The sequence below is a fragment of the Rhinopithecus roxellana genome, chromosome 10 (genome assembly GCF_007565055.1).
Source record: "Rhinopithecus roxellana isolate Shanxi Qingling chromosome 10, ASM756505v1, whole genome shotgun sequence".
Lineage (NCBI taxonomy): Eukaryota > Metazoa > Chordata > Mammalia > Primates > Cercopithecidae > Rhinopithecus > Rhinopithecus roxellana.
The window spans coordinates 88,473,141-88,491,418 of record NC_044558.1 but is presented as its reverse complement, the minus strand read 5'-3'; the positions used below and the strand labels follow the sequence as shown (position 1 = coordinate 88,491,418).

The 18,278-nt window shown below is 45.0% G+C and overlaps 1 protein-coding gene and 1 pseudogene across 1 annotated transcript in view; both read right to left on the bottom strand.

The window, feature by feature from the left end:
- Nucleotides 1-18,278, bottom strand: part of NOS1 (nitric oxide synthase 1) — a 117,183-nt gene that overhangs the window by 25,397 nt on the left and 73,508 nt on the right. Inside the window, exons 16-20 of the mRNA XM_030939960.1 lie at nucleotides 16,100-16,201; nucleotides 13,917-14,033; nucleotides 8,114-8,288; nucleotides 3,660-3,798; nucleotides 2,941-3,019 (exon numbers count right to left, since the gene is read on the bottom strand). Of these exons, the coding sequence (XP_030795820.1) occupies nucleotides 2,941-3,019; nucleotides 3,660-3,798; nucleotides 8,114-8,288; nucleotides 13,917-14,033; nucleotides 16,100-16,201 (612 nt within the window). The remainder of the gene's footprint in view (nucleotides 1-2,940; nucleotides 3,020-3,659; nucleotides 3,799-8,113; nucleotides 8,289-13,916; nucleotides 14,034-16,099; nucleotides 16,202-18,278) is intronic.
- Nucleotides 6,294-6,933, bottom strand: LOC115900092 (annotated as a pseudogene).

Below are 18,278 nucleotides of genomic sequence, written 5' to 3'. Positions count from 1 at the left end.
GGAGAAAACGGGAGAGTCATGCTTTTTCACTCAATTATCCTTTTTCTTCTTTTTTAAAATAAGCCTTATGAAGCTGGAAATGGTATTAAGCTTGAAAATAGGTAGTGCTTTTAAAGCACTTTAAGCTTGAAAATAGAGAACATGCTTTTAAAGAGATAAATGCAGAGGTAAGACTGGGTCCTTTTTGTGCTAATTCATAACTGATTTGAATTCTACACTCCAGTTCTAACCTTGTTTGGAATATTCTCTTGCTAGTCACTTTTAGACCCATAGCTTAGAGTCAGGTGCCTCCTCTGGATTGGCGGGGGTGGGGGCTGATTTTGGGACTTTTGGTTTCACTTAGCATCAAAACATTTGCAAGTTTCCTTGCTACTTATGTACTATGGCTTTGGGAGTACATTCTGTAAGCTGGTCTTTCATAGTTTGTTGCTGAAAGAAATTTCCAGTAGATTATTAGGCCTTCTCATGCAATGCTACTTATATCATCCCTTCCCATAGGACCAAAATAAGTAGTAAGAGATATATTTCAAATACGGAGCCCCTCTCCATGTCAGGGGCCATTATGCTCTGAATTGCACTTAACTAATTATTCAGAGATTAATTTCCCACTCCATTTCTTTAATGTTTGAGAATCTAAGAGGGAATATGAGAGCCCTGGGGCTCTGCTCTGTTGATCATTTTTATCAGAGGTTTGGAAGATTACATAGAAAGCACGCACACTAAATTTGCAGGTGACATGAAGCACGGATGGATAAGGAATACTGAAGGGACTCTATGATATGCTAGTTGCTTTATGTAGCTTATTTTTAATACTTAGCAGCCTTGCAATGCTGGTGAGGCCATCTGTGTAGCCATTTGGCACACTGACTTTGGCGTCAGATAACCAGGTCGGTGTGACCTTGAGAAAGTCACTTGTATTTTCTAGTTGTCATTGTTCCTATTTAAAATGTGTATGATAAGAGCGCCTACTTCCCAGGCTGGTTAGAATTATAAAAGATCCTGGACAGAGGACTCAGCACAGTGCTTGGAACACAGAGAGCTCTAGAAAAACATTAGTAATCTTCACAGCTATCATTCCTATTCTGTAGGTAAGGAGACAGGGGCTCAGACCACCTAAATGACTTAGCCAAGGCTGCACAGCTAGTGCATGGCAGAGCTGGGGTTAGAACCCAGAACTGCTTAACTCAAGAGACTACTCTTAGACATCACATCTCAAATTGAGCAAACTGGGTCTGTCCATCCATCTCTCTACTTGTATAAGTAATTTTTCTTTTTCTTTTTTCTTCTTTTTTTTTTGAGATGGAGTCTTACTCTGTCACCCAGGTTGGAGTGCAATGGTGCAATCTCAGCTCACTGCAGCCTCCGCCTCCTGGGTTCCAGCGATTCGCCTGCCTCAGCCTCCTGAGTAGCTGGGACTATAGGCCCCCACAACCATGCCTGGCTAATTTTTGTATTTTTAGTTAAGACAGGGTTTCACCATGGTGGTCAGGCTGGTCTTGAACTCCTGACCTCGTGATCCATCTGCCTCGGCTCCCAAAGTGCTGGGATTACAGGTGTGAGCCACCGTGCTGGGCCAAGTAATTTTTCTAGCACTAATGAAGGTCTTTGCACTAGTTCCTGTTGAATGGAATGTTTTTCACTTTCTAGTTACAGCAGAACATCTTTTCAAGTCTCGATTCTTTGCATAGTATAGTTCACTGCGCTGTGCTTAGTTCACCGGGTTACCCCCCTCTGTTCCCAGAGCAGCAAGGGAGTCTCTATGGCACTTTGCAATGACTGGAAAACAGTCAGCCCTTGGAATCAACAAGAGCTTGTCCTTTCTTGTGGGTGGCACCTGGGAGCAGAGGTGGGTAACCCAGTGAACCAAGCACAGCAGAGTGAACTATGCTGGGCAAAGAATCAAGACTTGAAAACATTCTTGATTCTTCTGCTGTAACTACAAAGAGAAAAAGATTCCATTCAACAGGGATCTATGCAAAGACTTTCATGAGTGCTAGAAAAATTATTTATACAAGTAGAGAGACGAGCAGACCTGGTGTGATGATTTTGAGAAGACGTGATGTCTGAGAATAGCAGTGACGGCTTTTAATGGAAAAGCAGAACAGCCATTAGAACCACGCCTGAGATCTCAGGCGGCATTAGCGCGTCCTGTTCAAATTGGTGATGGTAATAATAACCTCAGCACATTTGGCAGTGATCACATACTCTCCACTGCACTGTGACCAGGTGAGAGTGACATTTCCAGCAGGACAGAGTGTGTCCTTTTACTAAAGCCAGAGGCTTGGGAAACCATGTCTTAGAAAGAATGACTTGAAGGAATCAGGCCCCAGAGGAGATTGGTCAGCGTCGTCGGCTATTTCCAGGTCTCTCATTTGGAAAGAAAGAAACTTGTCTTAGGTGTCACCAGAGAGTAAAACTGAGTTTAAAATAAAGTGCTAGGAAGACATGCTTTGGTTATATTTGATAAAAAGATATTGGTTATATTGGATATTAAGCTAATTTCTAACAATTAGGACTTTATCTCCCATCAACCCAAAGAAATTTAAGCAGAGTGTGGGTAGCCACTTTTTAGCTACATTAAAAAAATTATTCACAATAGGAAATACTTGGACTAAGTGATTTCCAGCTAAGAGGCTGTGGTACAATGAACGTGTAGCAAATCTAAGGGGTGTGGTCCACTGTTAAAAAAACCTTACTCAGAAAACCTTTTTCTTTCCTCTTTTCATGAGATCAACACCATCTCCTTTTCCCAGCCCTTCAGGTTGGAGCTTGGCAAAAGGAAGGCAGGAACTCCAGACACTAAAAAGCAGCAAGGGAGTCTCTATGGCACTTTGCAATGATTGGAAAACAGCCAGTCCTTGGAGTCCACAGTGCTTGTCCTTCATCGTGGGTGACATTTGAGAGAATAGGTGCGTAACCCAGTGAACCAAGTGTTCCTACCTGGATTTAGGGCTCTGGAGGTTTTGACGGCTAAGGAGTCGGGCAGCTGAGACTCGCTTTTTGTGGACATTGGATAGACCTGTGGGGAGAAAAACAGTCTTCCTGAGAAGGTGTTGAATGTTCCATTAAAAACTCCCCAGGCGGGGCAAGGTGGCTCACGCCCATAATCCAAACTACTTAGGAGGCTGAGGTGGGAGGATCACTTGAGGCCAGGAGTTCAAGACCAGTCTGGGAAACATAATGAGATCTTTTCTCAGAATATTAATACAAACAAACACTGCAGCATTTTCTTCACCCTCTACTGACACTTCTACTGTTCTCTGGAGTAGAATGAGAGACAGAAGAGAAGAGATGAGGCAGGCATTGGTTGGGATGGGTGAGGTGGTTGTGGGTAGTGCAGAACAAAAATAAAATCTGGGTGAATTAAGTTGAGAAGAGGATGGTTTGGAAGAACATGGTATATTACGAGAGAGAGAGAGAGAGAGAGAGAGAGAGAGAGAGAGAGAGAGAGAGAGAGAGAGAGAGAGAGAGAGAGAGACATTTCCCAGTACTTGTTTTACAGAGTGTGGGAGGGCAGCAAAGTATTCATTTTGGTAAGACTGCACTAAAGGGAGATCAAAGCAATGAAGCCTATCTTCCCTAAGCACCTTCTGGAGGTGAGATCGCCTGCCTTTCCCCCATTGTCATGAATGCCTCCCTAGAAGGGTGGTGGGAGGTACCTTGCGTGAGTTCTGGAGCTTCGGCCACATAGGTGAGGCGGAACTTGTTTCTCTTCCAGCTGCGGTCATTGCTGATGAGGGAATTGTTCGCCTTTTCAATGTTGACATCATCTCCCACACAGAAGACATCACAGGCTGCCTGTGGTGTACACAAGGCTTTCAGTGACCTCTTTCAGCCAAGTGGATCTCCTCGCCAACAGCTCCAAGTCATGGCATGTATCTCTACATCCACCCACCCATCCATCTATCCAACCATCCATCCATCCATCCATCCATTCATCCATCCATCCATTCATCTATCCATCCAGTAACTCTTTCCTCCTTCCCTTCCTTTCTTCACTCTACCCTTTCATTATCTTCCTTCCATCCATTCACCCATCCACTCTGCCATTCATCTACCCTTTCACCCTCCCATCCATGTATCTTCCCATCCATCCATCTGTCCACTCACCCACCCATCCACCCACCCATCCATCCATCTTTCCATGCACCCATCTTTCCTTCCATCTACCCATGCACTCATCCATCTTTCCATGCATCCATCCTTCCATCCATCTACCCATCGACCCACCCACCCATCCATCTATCTTTCCATGCATCCATTCTTCCATCCATTCACCCACCCATCCATGTACCTTTCCATGCATGCATGCATCCATCCATTCATCTATCCATCCATCCATCCATCCTATATATTTTGAGTGTCTGCGATGTGCTGGACACGTCAGATTTGCCATTGACTTTAGGACCTAACCTGCACTTAAGACATAATTCTATTATGTCATTTATTCCTAAAATTAATGTGTGTAGAGGTTTAACATTAAAGAAGAAAGTAAACATCTCAGAATTTCCCAATCCATCTTCCTCTAAATATTTAAGAATTATATAAAGGCAGAGCATATTGAATGTCTGGATGACTGTAAATACATTTTCCTTTTTTTTTTTTTTTGGTCAAGCTCACTTGTTCTTCGATTTTAACAATTCTAAGAATTGCTGTCCTTATTTATTTAAGACAGAATCTCACTCTGTCACCCAGGCTGGAGTGCAGTGGTGCGATCTTGGCTCACTGCAGCCTCAACCTCCTCCCCAGGTTCAAGTTATTCTCATGCCTCAGCCTCCCAGGTAGCTGGGATTACAGGCATGTGCCACCACACCCAGCTAATTTTTGTAGTTTTAGTAGAGACAGGGTTTTGCCATGTTGGCCAGGCTGGTTTCGAGCTCCTGGCCTCAAGGGATTTGCCTGCCTCAGCCTCCTAAAATGCTGGGATTACAGGCATGAGCCACCATGCCCGGCCAATGTCCTGAGTTATTTTTAAGATAAAACCACAGATAATTCAAAATAATGATAATTTTTAGGAATAGTTCTTACCATTGTTTGACCTCATGTTGACTTTAAAACAATCCAAATGTTCATCAGTGGATGAATGGATTAACAAGACTTGACACATCCATACAATGGAATATTATTTGGCTATAGAAAAGGATGAAGTTCTGAGACATGCTACGGCATGAATGAACCTTGAAAACATTATACTAAGTGAAAGAAGTCAGTCACAAAAGACCACATTATGATTCCATTCATATGAAATGTCCAGCACAGGGAAATCTACAGGGACAGAAAGTAGGTTTGTGGTTGCCAGAGCTGGGGGTGGGATGGGAGGACAGGAGGTTGACAGCTAAAGGGTACAGTGGCTTTTAACAGGCCTTCCTTCCTGGTTGCTCAGTCAGGGTTGACTGATGGAAATCAAGCAACAGAATTATCCCAATGGGTATAAAAAGCCATTATTTCAACTCTCCTTGTCCGGGAGGAAATGCAGGAACAGGCTGATAAACACTGCCTCCCCACATGGAAATCCTCACAGCCCGGGGCCTCAGCTTCCCCATTTACTCTCTACCTGCGTTTGCTTTCAGGATGAAAAGTGCCATCTAAATGACAGAAGGTTGCATAGTACTCTTCTCCCGGGGTTGCTGATGAGTATGCATTCCAAGGCTAGGATGGCACGGGTAAAAGTGGCAGGGTCTACATTCATTACCACCTCCCAGCCTAGAATGGTCAGTTTAGTCATCCTCATATGCAGATAGAAGGCCATGCATGGTTCATTTATTCTCCTGTGCCCTTAAATTTAAAACAGCTCTGGTCAATAGCATGTCTTATCATGATGGAAAGGTTCTACACCGTCTAATATGGTAATCCCTACCCCTGTGGCTACTGAGAATGCAAAATGTGTATTCTTACCTGCTTACTGCAACTAAGCAATGGGATTTTTTTTTTTTTTTTTTTTTTTTTTTTTGAGACGGAGTCTCGCTCTGTCGCCCAGGCTGGAGTGCAGTGGCCAGATATCAGCTCACTGCAAGCTCCGCCTCCCGGGTTTACACCATTCTCCTGCCTCAGCCTCCCGAGTAGCTGGGACTACAGGCGCCCGCTACCTCGCCCGGCTAGTTTTTTTTGTATTTTTTAGTAGAGACGGGGTTTCACCCTGTTAGCCAGGCTGGTCTCAATCTCCTGACCTCGTGATCCGCCCGTCTCGGCCTCCCAAAGTGCTGGGATTACAGGCTTGAGCCACTGCGCCCGGCCAAGGGATTTTTTTTTTTTAATACTGAAGAAAGATAGCAGTTTATTATAATTTATTTTATTTAACAATCTAGGAAGTTCGCAGCCATCAGCAGTTCCAGCGCGATTTCAGGTACAATTGAGGATTCTGGAATCTCAGTGGAGCTGTGAATGTAGTGAACGTTGTATGTAAACTATGTGCCATGCCTGGGAGCACTTTGGGAGGCCCAGGGGGGCGGATTGACTGAGCTCAGGAGCTCACGACCACCCTGGGTGACACGGTGACACCCCATCTCTACTAAAATACAAAAAACTAGCTGGGCATGGCGGCAGGTGCCTGTAGTGTCCCAGCTACTTGGGAGGCTGAGGCAGGAGAATAGATTGAACCCAGGAGGTGGAGGTTGCAGTGAGCCAAGATTGTGTCACCGCACTCCAGCCTAGCGACAGAGCAAGATTCTGTCTCACAAACAAAACAAAACAAAACGAAACAAAACATGTATACTTTTGTTAATACAGGGATAGGAATCTCTCTCTCAAATTAACTTCATTTGTTTTATTCTCAGCAAACTGACCTGGGCCACTTGACATGGCTTTTATCGTTCCTGATATTAGCACATGTTCTATTTTTACAATACATTCCTGACCTTCAGAAGGTATCAATTAGACATGCATGGTACCAGGGACTTCACAGCCACCATAGGCTTTCTCCTCTACATCCATCATGTTCTCATGGAATTCTACTTTGCTTTCCCAGGAACTTCAGTAGTTTCCTGGTGAGGTGGGGATGCAGAGTCTGTCACTCCCTTCTGTCTGGAGGAAGTCAGGAATGGGATTTTAAACCTATTAAATTAAATTAATTAATTAGTTTTTTAAAGACATGAGGTCTCACTATGTTGCCCAGGCTGGTCTTGAGCCCCTGGGCTCAAGCAATCCTCCTGCCCAGCCTCCCAATGTGCTGGGATGACAAGCATGAACCACCATGCCCAGCCTTATTTAATTTTGAACTGTGTAGATAGGTATAGATGTAATTCATGTAACATACAATTTACTGTTTAAACATGTACAATTTTGTGGCATGTAGAACGTCCACAAGGTTATGCAACCCTTCCCACTATCTGCTTCCAGAACATTCTCATCACCCCCACCCCCCACACTGAAAAACTCTTTTATCTATTAGTAGTCACTTCCATTTCCCATCCCCATAACCCCTTGCAACCAATAACTTGCCTTCTCTCTCTATGGGTTTTCTGATTCTGGACATTTCATATAAATGGAATCCTGCAATACATATTCTTTTGTGACTGTCTTCTTCCACTTAGCATAAAGTTTTCAAGGTCCATCCATGTTGTAGCATGTATCACCACTTCATTATTTTTTATGGATGAAGAATATTCCATGGCATCGATGTATCACATTTTATTGACCCATTCATCATATTTAATTTTAATTAGCTTAAGTTTAGATTTAAATGGCTATGTGTGGCTAGTGGCTACCATATTGGTCAGTGAAGATCTAGCACAAGAGGGGTATGCTTGTCAAAGTTGGTAGACTGCCAAGATCTTAAGTTTGGTTTGATTGACCAACTCTATGTTTTTCTGTGTACCTGTATACCAAATGTGAGTGAGGGATGGCTTCCTCCCAGCCCTGACATTCCAAAACTCTATAATTTTTTTTATGGACCAACTCCTTTCCCATAATGTAGAATGTTGGATTCTGGGTAGAAAATATGTGCTTTCAGGACACCCAAATTTGTCTGAGCTGTTTAAAGCTGTATTTTGGCTGGGTACATGGGAGAGGTACTAAGGGTTCTCTCAAGTTTATTCTCTTCTTGATGGTTTAGGTGCTGTCTTTGGGGGTGTGGGGAGAATTACTTCTCCCTGTAGGTCCATGAGATCTAGATTACCTTGAAGACCTTCTTGGCCCAGGTCCTGAAAGCCTCTTCCTGCCCACAGAGCTCATCCCCTTCCCTCATCTTCAGGATCCTCTCCCCTCCCAGTTCTTCCAGGAGAGTGTCCACAGCATGTCCGAAGGCGCAAAAGTGAGGGTACGCTCGTGAGCCAAGACCAAACACTGAGAACCTGTCAAGGGGACAACAGAATGTTCATGCTAAGGGACTGTGGGGAATGTGGGGACTGTCTAGTGTAATGGGCTAAACTGTGTCCCCCCAAATTTTGTATATTAAAACTCTAATCTCCTTACAATTGTATTTTGAGATAGGGCCTTTAAGGAGGTAATTAGGGTTAAATTAGGTTATAAGGGTAGAGCCCTGTTCTGATAAGATTAGTGTCCTTATAAGAAGAGGAAGAGACAACAGACCTCTCTCTCTCTCTCTCTGTTTGGACATAGTAAGAAGGTCTGCAAGCCAGAAAGGGAGACCTCACCAGAAAGCAACCCTGCTAGCACCTTGATCTTGAACTCTGGCTTCCAGTACCATGAGAAAATAAATTTCTATTCTTTAAGCTGTCTGTACGTTCTAGAATTACAGCCAATACCACTTAGTCTGTGGTATTTTGTTATGGCAGCCTGAACTAATATATCTGGCATCTCAAAAAGAACAATGTTTAGCTGATGGTGGTCAGGCAACCCCAAGCTCATCTGTGGAAGGGCACTTTAAACCTAAGGGCTCTCAAGGGTTTCTCTCCCTTTCTTTTGGTCTCCTTTAATTACTGCCATCATCAGGAGAATATTCTAATTCGTTCTAAGGTGGACAAATTAGGGATAGCAATGACCTGGAACTACTGGCTGTTTCGTGCATGTCCACTTCTAAGCTGGACCAACTGGGGAAATCAGTCTATTTTAGTGGAAGGCTTGAATTCTATGAGTGACATAACTAGATTAGTTTTAAGTATGAAGATAATGAAACTATAACATAATGGTCCTCAGGGACTTGTATTAATGAAGAGACCAGAAGAAACTGTCATCAGCACATCAGACAGGTTCTTCTAAAAGGGGATGAAAGAGTTATAAATATTCTGGTTACATTCCTTGTAGGGTCTATGAAATTAAATTGCTTCACAGACCCTCTGTGTATAGATACCAAGAAAATGTTGGTGCTTGAACCAGTGGGGTCAAGTTCATGAGATGTTTCTCTGTTTTGAGGTGGGGACACTTGGACTGAAGGAAGGAAATGGAGGGCTGTGTCCTAGGTGGCTCCTGTACGGGTGGTCCACAGCTCTTCGGACACTTTCTGCCACATTTCTAGAACTTGGTCTTGGCTGTAGGTCTAGACCTTACAGTGACAGGAACAACAGGTTCATGAATGGGACAAAAACACCCCACCTTGCCCCACTTTTTAAGGTCAGAGTGTTCTGCTGCAGACTGTCATCTCAGATAAACCATGGAGTGGGACTACTTAACCTACTCCACACAGGATCAGGCCCTGCCCCTGAATCTCTTTTTTAGGTTGATGGGGACAAAATTGTAACAGAGTGAGATGGGGAAGAAGGAAGAAGGTAGGAGAAGTTGGGAAGGTACCCTCCATCATTGGAGCATGAACTTGGGGTGGGTCCAGGTGCCTCACAGGTGAAAGTTAATGTAGGTTAATATCCACTCCCCTCAAATCCACACTCATATTGTATCATTTAATCTTCCTCTTCTTTCTTGCCCTCCTTTCCCTAGAATCCCAGAGCCTTTCCAAATAAAGTATGTGGGATTAGACAGCATTTTGCCATTTACTTATTGATTTATTATTATTTTTTTGAGACAGAGTTTTGCTCTTATCACCCAGGCTGAAGTGCAGTGGTGTGATCTCGGCTTACTGCAACTTCTGTCTCCCAGGTTCAAGTGATTCTTCTGCCTTAGCCTCACGAGTAGCTTGGATTACAGGCATGCCTGGCTAATTTTGTATTTTTAGTAGAGACGGGGTTTCACCATGTTGGTCAGGCTGGTGTCAAACTCCTGACCTCGGTGATCCACACACCTCGGCCTCCCAAAGTGTTGGGATTACAGGCATGAGCTGCTGAGCCGAGCCTGCCATTTACTTTTAACCAATGATCTTCCTGAATCCAAAAACATTACCCTTTTCTTGCAGGGTGGTGGCCTGAAAGGTAGACAGAGATGATGACTGGATGTGGACTGACTGGAGGGGTGACACAAAAGGGCATCTCTGCCCGAAGCCACCTGCCTCAGCCTTAGCCCAGTGCAGATCGGGAGCTCCCAGCACTAGTCATGCCTTCTGGTTAAGGTGCTGTTTCCCGAATCTCTGTGATTTATGTTTGTGATGTCTGCCATATTCAATTACCACCGACACTGTTAACCACTCATTTGTGCTTTTGAACTTGCTTTTACTTTTTCCTCACTAGCTCATCACTCCTACGATCTGAATGTTTGTGTCTCCCCCAAATTCACAGGTTGAAACCTAACCCACAATGTCATGGTATTAGTGGCCTTTGGAAGGTGATTAGGTCATGAAGGTGAAGCCTCATGAATGGGGTTAGTGCCTCATAAGGGGCTGAAGAGACCTTCCGCCATGTAAGGATGCAGCTGGAAGGCACCAACTATGAGCCAGAGAGTGGGCCCTCACCAGACACCGAATCTGCCAGCACCTTGATCTTGGACTTCCCAGCCTCTAGAACTGTGAGAAATAAATTACTGTTGTTCACAAGCCACCAGTTTATGGTATTTGGTATAGTAACCCCAATGGCCCAAGGCTCCCAACTCTTGTGTTCACCAACAGATGATGATTCAGGTGGTTGATTCATTAATATTCTTCTTGGTGGGCCTGAGGACCTAGACTGCAGTCACTACTAGTCACATTTCCATCACAATCTTCAGCTTATGATTTCAAAATGCCTAGTTTAAGCCTCCAAACCAGGAGCTGGCAAACTTTTTTTTTTAATTTATTTTTTTTATTTTTTTTTTTGAGACGGAGTCTCACTCTGTCGCCCGGGCTGGAGTGCAGTGGCCGGATCTCAGCTCACTGCAAGCTCTGCCTCCCAGGTTTATGTGATTCTCCTGCCTCAGCCTCCCGAGTAGCTGGGACTACAGGTGCCCGCCACCTCGCCCGGCTAGTTTTTTGTATTTTTTAGTAGAGACGGGGTTTCACCGTGTTAGCCAGGATGGTCTCGATCTCCTGACCTCGTGATCCGCCCGTCTCGGCCTCCCAAAGTGCTGGGATTACAGGCTTGAGCCACCGCGCCCGTCCATTTTTTTTTTTTTTTTGAGACAGAGTTTTGCTCTATCGTCCAGGCTCGAGTGCAGTGGCGCCATCTTGGCTCACTGCAACCTCTGCCTCCCAGGCGCAAGTGATCTTCCCACCTCAGTCTCCAGAGTAGCTGGGATCACAGGTGCATGCCACCATGCCCAGCTAAGTTTTTATATTTTTGGTAGAAATGGGGTTTTGCCATGTTGCCCAGGCTGGTCTCAAACTCCTGAGCCCAAGAGATCTGCCTGCCTTGGCCTCCCAAAGTGCTGGGATTATAGGCATGAGCCACTGTGCCCGGCATTGGCAAACTTTTTATATGTGGGGGTCAGACAGCAAATATTTTTAGGCTTACAGGCCAAGAAGCAAAATTGAAGCTATTACATAGGCACTTACAAAACAAGAAAGAAAACAAACATTCCTGAACATTCTCAATTGATAAAATTAAAAACATAATAATAACAATTAAGCATACTTTAACACAGGTTTACTATGAGAAGACTGGAATTCATTTTTTGGGAGAGAATAATAACATTTTCTTTATTGGGGTTCAAAGGTAATGTTTTCTACCATCAAACTGATTACAAATGTTCATCGGTAAGAAAAGTATTATTAGCTCATGGGTTGTTAAAAATATGCAGTGACCAGGCTGGATTTGGCTCATAGGTGTTAGTCTGCCAACCCCTGCCATGATAGATTTAATAAGGGAAAAATGGGTCTGACTGTCAAACTCCACAACTGACGTTTCAATGTTGAGCTGAAAAAAGTACTGATGTCAAAACCTATAGAATGTTCAACACCAAGAGTGAACCCTAAAGTAAATATGGACTGTGGCTGATAATGTGTCCCTGTAGGTGCGTCAGTTCTTTTTTTTTTTTTTTTTTTTTTTTTTTTTTTTTTTTTTTTTGAGACGGAGTCTTGCTCTGCCACCCAGGCTGGAGTGCAGTGGCCGGCTCTCAGCTCACTGCAAGCTCCGCCTCCCGGGTTCACGCCATTCTCCTGTCTCAGCCTCCCGAGTAGCTGGGACTACAGGCGCCCGCCTCTTCGCCCGGCTAGTTTTTTGTATTTTTTAGTAGAGACGGGGTTTCACCGTATTAGCCAGGATGGTCTCGATCTCCTGACCTCATGATCCGCCCGTCTCGGCCTCCCAAAGTGCTGGGATTACAGGCTTGAGCCACCGCGCCCGGCCAGGTGCGTCAGTTCTAACAAACGCACCACTCTGGTGTGGATTGCTGATAGGAGGGGAGACTGTGCGTGTTTAGGGACAGGAGGATGTGGGAACTCTCTGTACTTTCTGCTCATTTTGCTGTCAACCTAAAATTGCTGGCCGGGCGCGGTGGCTCAAGCCTGTAATCCCAGCACTTTGGGAGGCCGAGACGGGCGGATCACGAGGTCAGGAGATCGAGACCATCCTGGCTAACACTGTGAAACCCCGTCTCTACTAAAAAATACAAAAAACTAGCTGGGCGAGGTGGCGGGCGCCTGTAGTCCCAGCTACTCGGGAGGCTGAGGCAGGAGAATGGCGTAAACCCGGGAGGCGGAGCTTGCAGTGAGCTGAGATCCGGCCACTGCACTACAGCCCGGGCGACAGAGCGAGACTCCGTCTCAAAAAAAAAAAAAAAAAAAAAAAAAATTGCTTTAAAACATAAAGCCTATTTGAAAATGTCCTGGAGGACATAACAGATATTTCAATATCTAGCAAACCAGTGATCTATATCATCTACTAAGCATTGCTCTGAGTAATTATGGAGAAGGCTCAGTTAGCGAAGGTCTGAGAGATTTGTGGCCAGGCCTGAAGGTTCTTCCTACAGGGCAACTCACATCAGTCTTGTCTTGATCAATATCCACGAAACGAAGGGTTTGACATCCCAGTTTTCTTTCCTTCCAAGAACCCATTAGACTGAATACACAACTGTTGTAATATAAAATATTTGTCCATGTACTTCCTACAATTATCTCATAGTATGTGACTAGGCCATGAGATAATGTGAGGTTAGGGCAGTATTTGTCAAATCTGACTGCACGTTAGAGTCAATTGGAGAGACTTAAAGAAAAAAGTAGCATATCGGCCCAATTCCAGATCAATTCCATCAGAATCTCTGGAGACGGGGCTTGGGTATCGTATTAGTCCGCTGCAAACCTCTCCAGGTGATTCTGCAGAGCCTCCAGGATTGAGAACCATTGGGTCATAGCAGGGTGTCTACAGAAGCTTCTATTAAGTATACACCGTAGCTATTGGGAAGGGCAGCTCATTGAGCAATATACAGGGATTGATATCCTTCAGCACAAATAATGGGGTGAACCTTGGGTAAGGGGGCTCTGAGGGAGTGTGTATAGAAAAAGAAGTCACAGAAAGGATCAAAAACGGTGCATGGGGAGACCAGGCAATGTGACTTAATGGGTGGGAGGGGTCCCAGACAGCCAGGATGCAGCTGGTTTCATGAGAAATGAATGGACATAGAAGGGAGACTCCCTCCCCACGATGAAGAGCTCACTTTGTAACTAGGTCCAGCTCCCCAGGAGCCTTAGTCTTCCCTGACCCCCGACCCCCTTACCCCTTGCTCACCTCACATTGGCCAGGGGTCCAGCACTCTCAAAGTTGTGTCTGAGGTCGGGCCCATCGCCTGATGATTTTTGGGAGTCAGAGTAGGAGGAGACGCTATTGAATCGGACCTTGTAGCTCCTGCCAAAACCAAAGAGAACCTGTGAGCTCTGGTCTGGAGCTCCCTCCTGAGGTCAACACCCTTGATGGATCTTCAAGTGTCAAGTCCTGATTCTAGGGTCTTCTCTTGTATGTTGAGTCAAACCATAACACTCCCATGGTCTCTTCTATAATCTACCAACGTGCCCATGTCCACCACAGTGGTAACCGTCCATCTGCACTTGGTCTTACTGGTACTAAAAAGGTTTCTGGCCATGCTTAACTCAGGAAACCTGAGACCCATAAAGTTAAAATGATTTAATCAGTAAGAAGTCAGGAACAGAACTAACTACTCCCCTAAACCATGAGACCATGCTTTCTTGTTTCTCAAAAAATATTTTTTTTTGAGACAGAGTTTCACTCTTGTTGCCCGGGCTGGAGTGCAATGGCATGGCCTCGTCTCACTGCAACCTCTGCCTCCCGGGTTCAAGCAACTCTCCTGCCTCAGCCTCCCAAGTAGCTGGGATTACAGGCAGGTACCACCACGCCTGGGTAATTTTGCATTTTTAGTAGAGACAGGGTTTCACCACACTGGCCAGGCTGGTCTCAAACTCCTGACCTCAGGTGATCCACCCTCCTCGGCCTCCCAACGTGCTGGGACTACAGGCATAAGCCACTGCGCCTGGCCCTTTCTCAAATTTTAATGTACACAAGAATCATCCTGGGATTTCATTAAAATGCAGATTCTGATTAAGTAGGTCTGGGACCTGGCTTGGAGTTCTGTGTTTCTAACAAGCTCCCAGGAGATGCCAGTGTCTCCAGACTTCACTTTAAGTAGTTGGAAACTAGACCATGCTGTCCAAGATGGCAGCCATTGGCTAAGTGTGGCTATCTAAAGTGAAATTAATTTGAATTAAATGCAAGTCAGTGTGGGTTGGTACACTGCAAACTTCCCTAGGTGATTCTGATGTGCATTCAGCTTTGAGAACCACTGGGTCATAGCAGGGTGTCACTGGCACCAGCCACATTTCAGGGGCTCCAGAGTCACGTGTGGTTAGTGGCTGCCATAGTGGACAGCACAGATATAGAACATTTACATCTCCCTAGAAAGTTCTTCTGGACAGTGCTGGAGTATCCCATTCAATACTGTCCTTCCATAAAGTTATGGTCCTCAGACTTTTCAGGGTTCTGTCACATTTCACATTTCAAGTAAATATGAACAACGTTCAGCACTGACACCTGGCATGGAAAGAGGCTGCATTTTTAAATTAAAGTATTTTGAAGGCGAAGGAAGACGTCATTGGGACTCAAACCTCAGGATGAGAGGCTCAGGAACCTTCAGACTAAAAAAAAATCCAATTTCTCAGTTTTCCTCTAAAAGTGGTAAGTTGTGCTCTCAGGTAAGGCAAAACAAAACAAAGCAAACAGAAACAAACAAAAAATCTGAGACCAAACAAACAAGCAACCAAAACTCCAAAACAAAACCCAAACCTCAAGAAGCAAACCCAACACACAAATCTAATTACAAAAAATTAAAAAGAAAGAAGAAAATAAAAAACAAGAGAGAAGAAGAAGAAAAGAAAATAAACTGTGCATTCTGGCAGCAGGGTTTTCTAAGCTGGATGTTCTTTAAAGTTTTTGCTCCGGCATCAGGAAAGTTCTAAATATATGTAAGTGTATTTTCTGCCCTAAAATAGTCTCACATTGAGTCATGCAATGTATCAGGGGGTGGCTGTGTTGTTAGTGTTGGAGGAATGGTTGATGGTTGTGGTAAAAATAACAGCACGTGCATTTGTATGAGGTTGGAGGTTTTTGCAACTGCTTTCCTTTTTGTTATTACCCTTTGACCCTGCCAATAGGCCACAGAAGTGGGCAGGACAGAGCTAATTTCTCTCTATTTGGCAGAGGAGAAAGACCAAGGCCCACAGGGGTTAAGTGACTTGCTCAAGGTCACTTAGTGAGTTAGTGACACAGCTCAGGCTACAACTCAGGTCTCCTTGAGACCTAGATGTGTGGCCTGGGATGCTCAGGCACTGGGCCTGCATGCACACACTCGCACACACATGCGTGTACACACATGTGGACATGTACACACATGCACACTCTACCTGTGCTGGCTGTCACGGGCTGCAGCCAGACCGTGGACTTCTGTGTCACCATGGGGGAGGGGAGGCCCTTTACGGGGAAAGAAACGCAAGGGTTCCGGGTACCTAGAGGGGAGAATCGATGGTGCCCTATCTCTTCCTGAAGGAGGGGTGAGAAGGAACCTGCTGGGAGGCCATCCAGGATGGGGTGGGAAGGAGAGAGGTAGCAAGAGTGAGGACTAAGATGCTGATCACAAAGGACTTAGCAACGGTCAGTCTCCTGGGTATCAAACTTACGTGAATATGGCAGTACGTTCTCTGCCCAAAGAAAATCAGAAGGGATTTTCTTTTTTTCTTTTCATTTTTTTTTTTTTTTGAGACGGAGTCTCTCTCTGTCGCCCAAGCTGGAGTGCAGTAGCGCAATCTCTGCTCACTGCAACCTCCGCCTCCCGGGTTCAAGTGATTCTCCTGCCTCAGCCTCCCAGTAGCTGGGATTACAGGTGCACACCACCATGCCCAGCTAATATTTATGTTTTTAGTAGAGACGAGTTTCACCATGTTGGCCAGGCTGGTCTCAAACTCCTGACCTCAGGTGATCCTCCCACCTCAGCCGCCCAAAATGCTGAGGTTACAGGCATGAGCCACCATGCCTGGCCTCAGAAAGGATTTTCTGCTTGACATAGCCAATAAACACCAGCCAGCTAGAGCATTTGATATTCACCTTAAGACACAGGGATCTGCTCCATGCTTGAGCAAATACTGAGTTGGCCTAATGGAAAGGCAGCTCAGTGTGCACACACCATGTGTCTTATACCTTATGGGGGATGCAAGGGCTTTTCAAGCGTAATTAAATAAAATTTTCTTTTGGTCGGGTGTGGTGGTTCACACCTGTAATCCCAGCACTTTGGGAGGCTGAGATAGGCGGATCACCTGAGGTAAGGAGTTTGAGACCGGCCTGGCCAACATAGTGAAAGCCTGTCTCTACTAAAAACACAAAAATTGGCCGGGCACAGTGGCTCATGCCTGTAATCCCAGCACTTTGGGAGGCTGAAGTGGGTGGATCATGAGGTCAGGAGATCGAGACCATCCTGGGTAACAACATGAAACCCCGTCTCTACTAAAAATACAAAAAAAAAAAAAAAAAAATTAGCTGGGCGCGGTGGCGGGCGCCTGTAGTCTACTCAGGAGGCTGAGGCAGGAGAATGGCATGAACCTGGGAGGTGGAGCTTGCAGTGAGCCGAGATCGCGCCACTGCACTCCAGACTGGGCGAAAGAGTGAGACTCCGTCTCAAAAAAAAAAAAAAAAAAAAATTAGCCGGGTATGGTGGCATGTCCCTACTTGGGAGGCTGAGGCTGCAGAATCGCTTGAACCCAGGAGGCAGAGGTTGCAGTGAGCCGAGATCATGCCATTGTACTCCAGCCTTGGTGATAAGAGCAAAACTTCATCTCAAAATTTTTTTTTATTTTTATTTTTTAGAGACAAGGTCTTGCTCTATTGTCTAGGCTGGGGTGCTATGTACAATTATGGCTCACTGTAGCCTCGACCTCCTGAGCTCAAGTGATCCTCCTGCCTCAGCCTCTGAAGTAGTTGGGACTTCAGGTGCACACTACCACACCCAGCTGATTTTTAATTTCTTTTGTAGAGATGGGATCTTGCTATATTGCCCAGACTGGTTTGAACTGTTGGCCTCAAGCAATCCTTCTGCCTTAGCTTCCCAAAGCACTAGGATTATAGGCATGAGCCACCGCTCCGAGCCGTCAATGTTAAGTTTGATTATATGCTTTTTTACTTTATCAAATACCTTTAGAACTCAGTCCCACATTAGATGCAGCTCCATTACAAACATATTTTTGACTATAGGTGTGTTTTGTCTTATGAGGTATCTTACCTTTGAACTCAACTTCTAGATTAGCTGCAACTTCACTGTGAGCCTCAGACAGGAACCTTCTAAGGAAAGAAGTTCCATTCTTTGATTTTAGCAACTTTTTTTTTTTTTTTTGAAAGGTCTGGCTGTTCAGGTTAGCCTCAAATTCCTGGGGTCAAGTGATCCTTCTGGCTCAGCCTCCAGAGTAGCTGAGACCAAAGGTATGTGTTACCATGCCTGACTGCCTTGCACTGATTTTGAATGTAGGTTCCCAGAGAGAGAAAAATAATAAGAAGAACAATATTTATACAGTGCTTTTTTTTTTTTTTTTTTTGAGA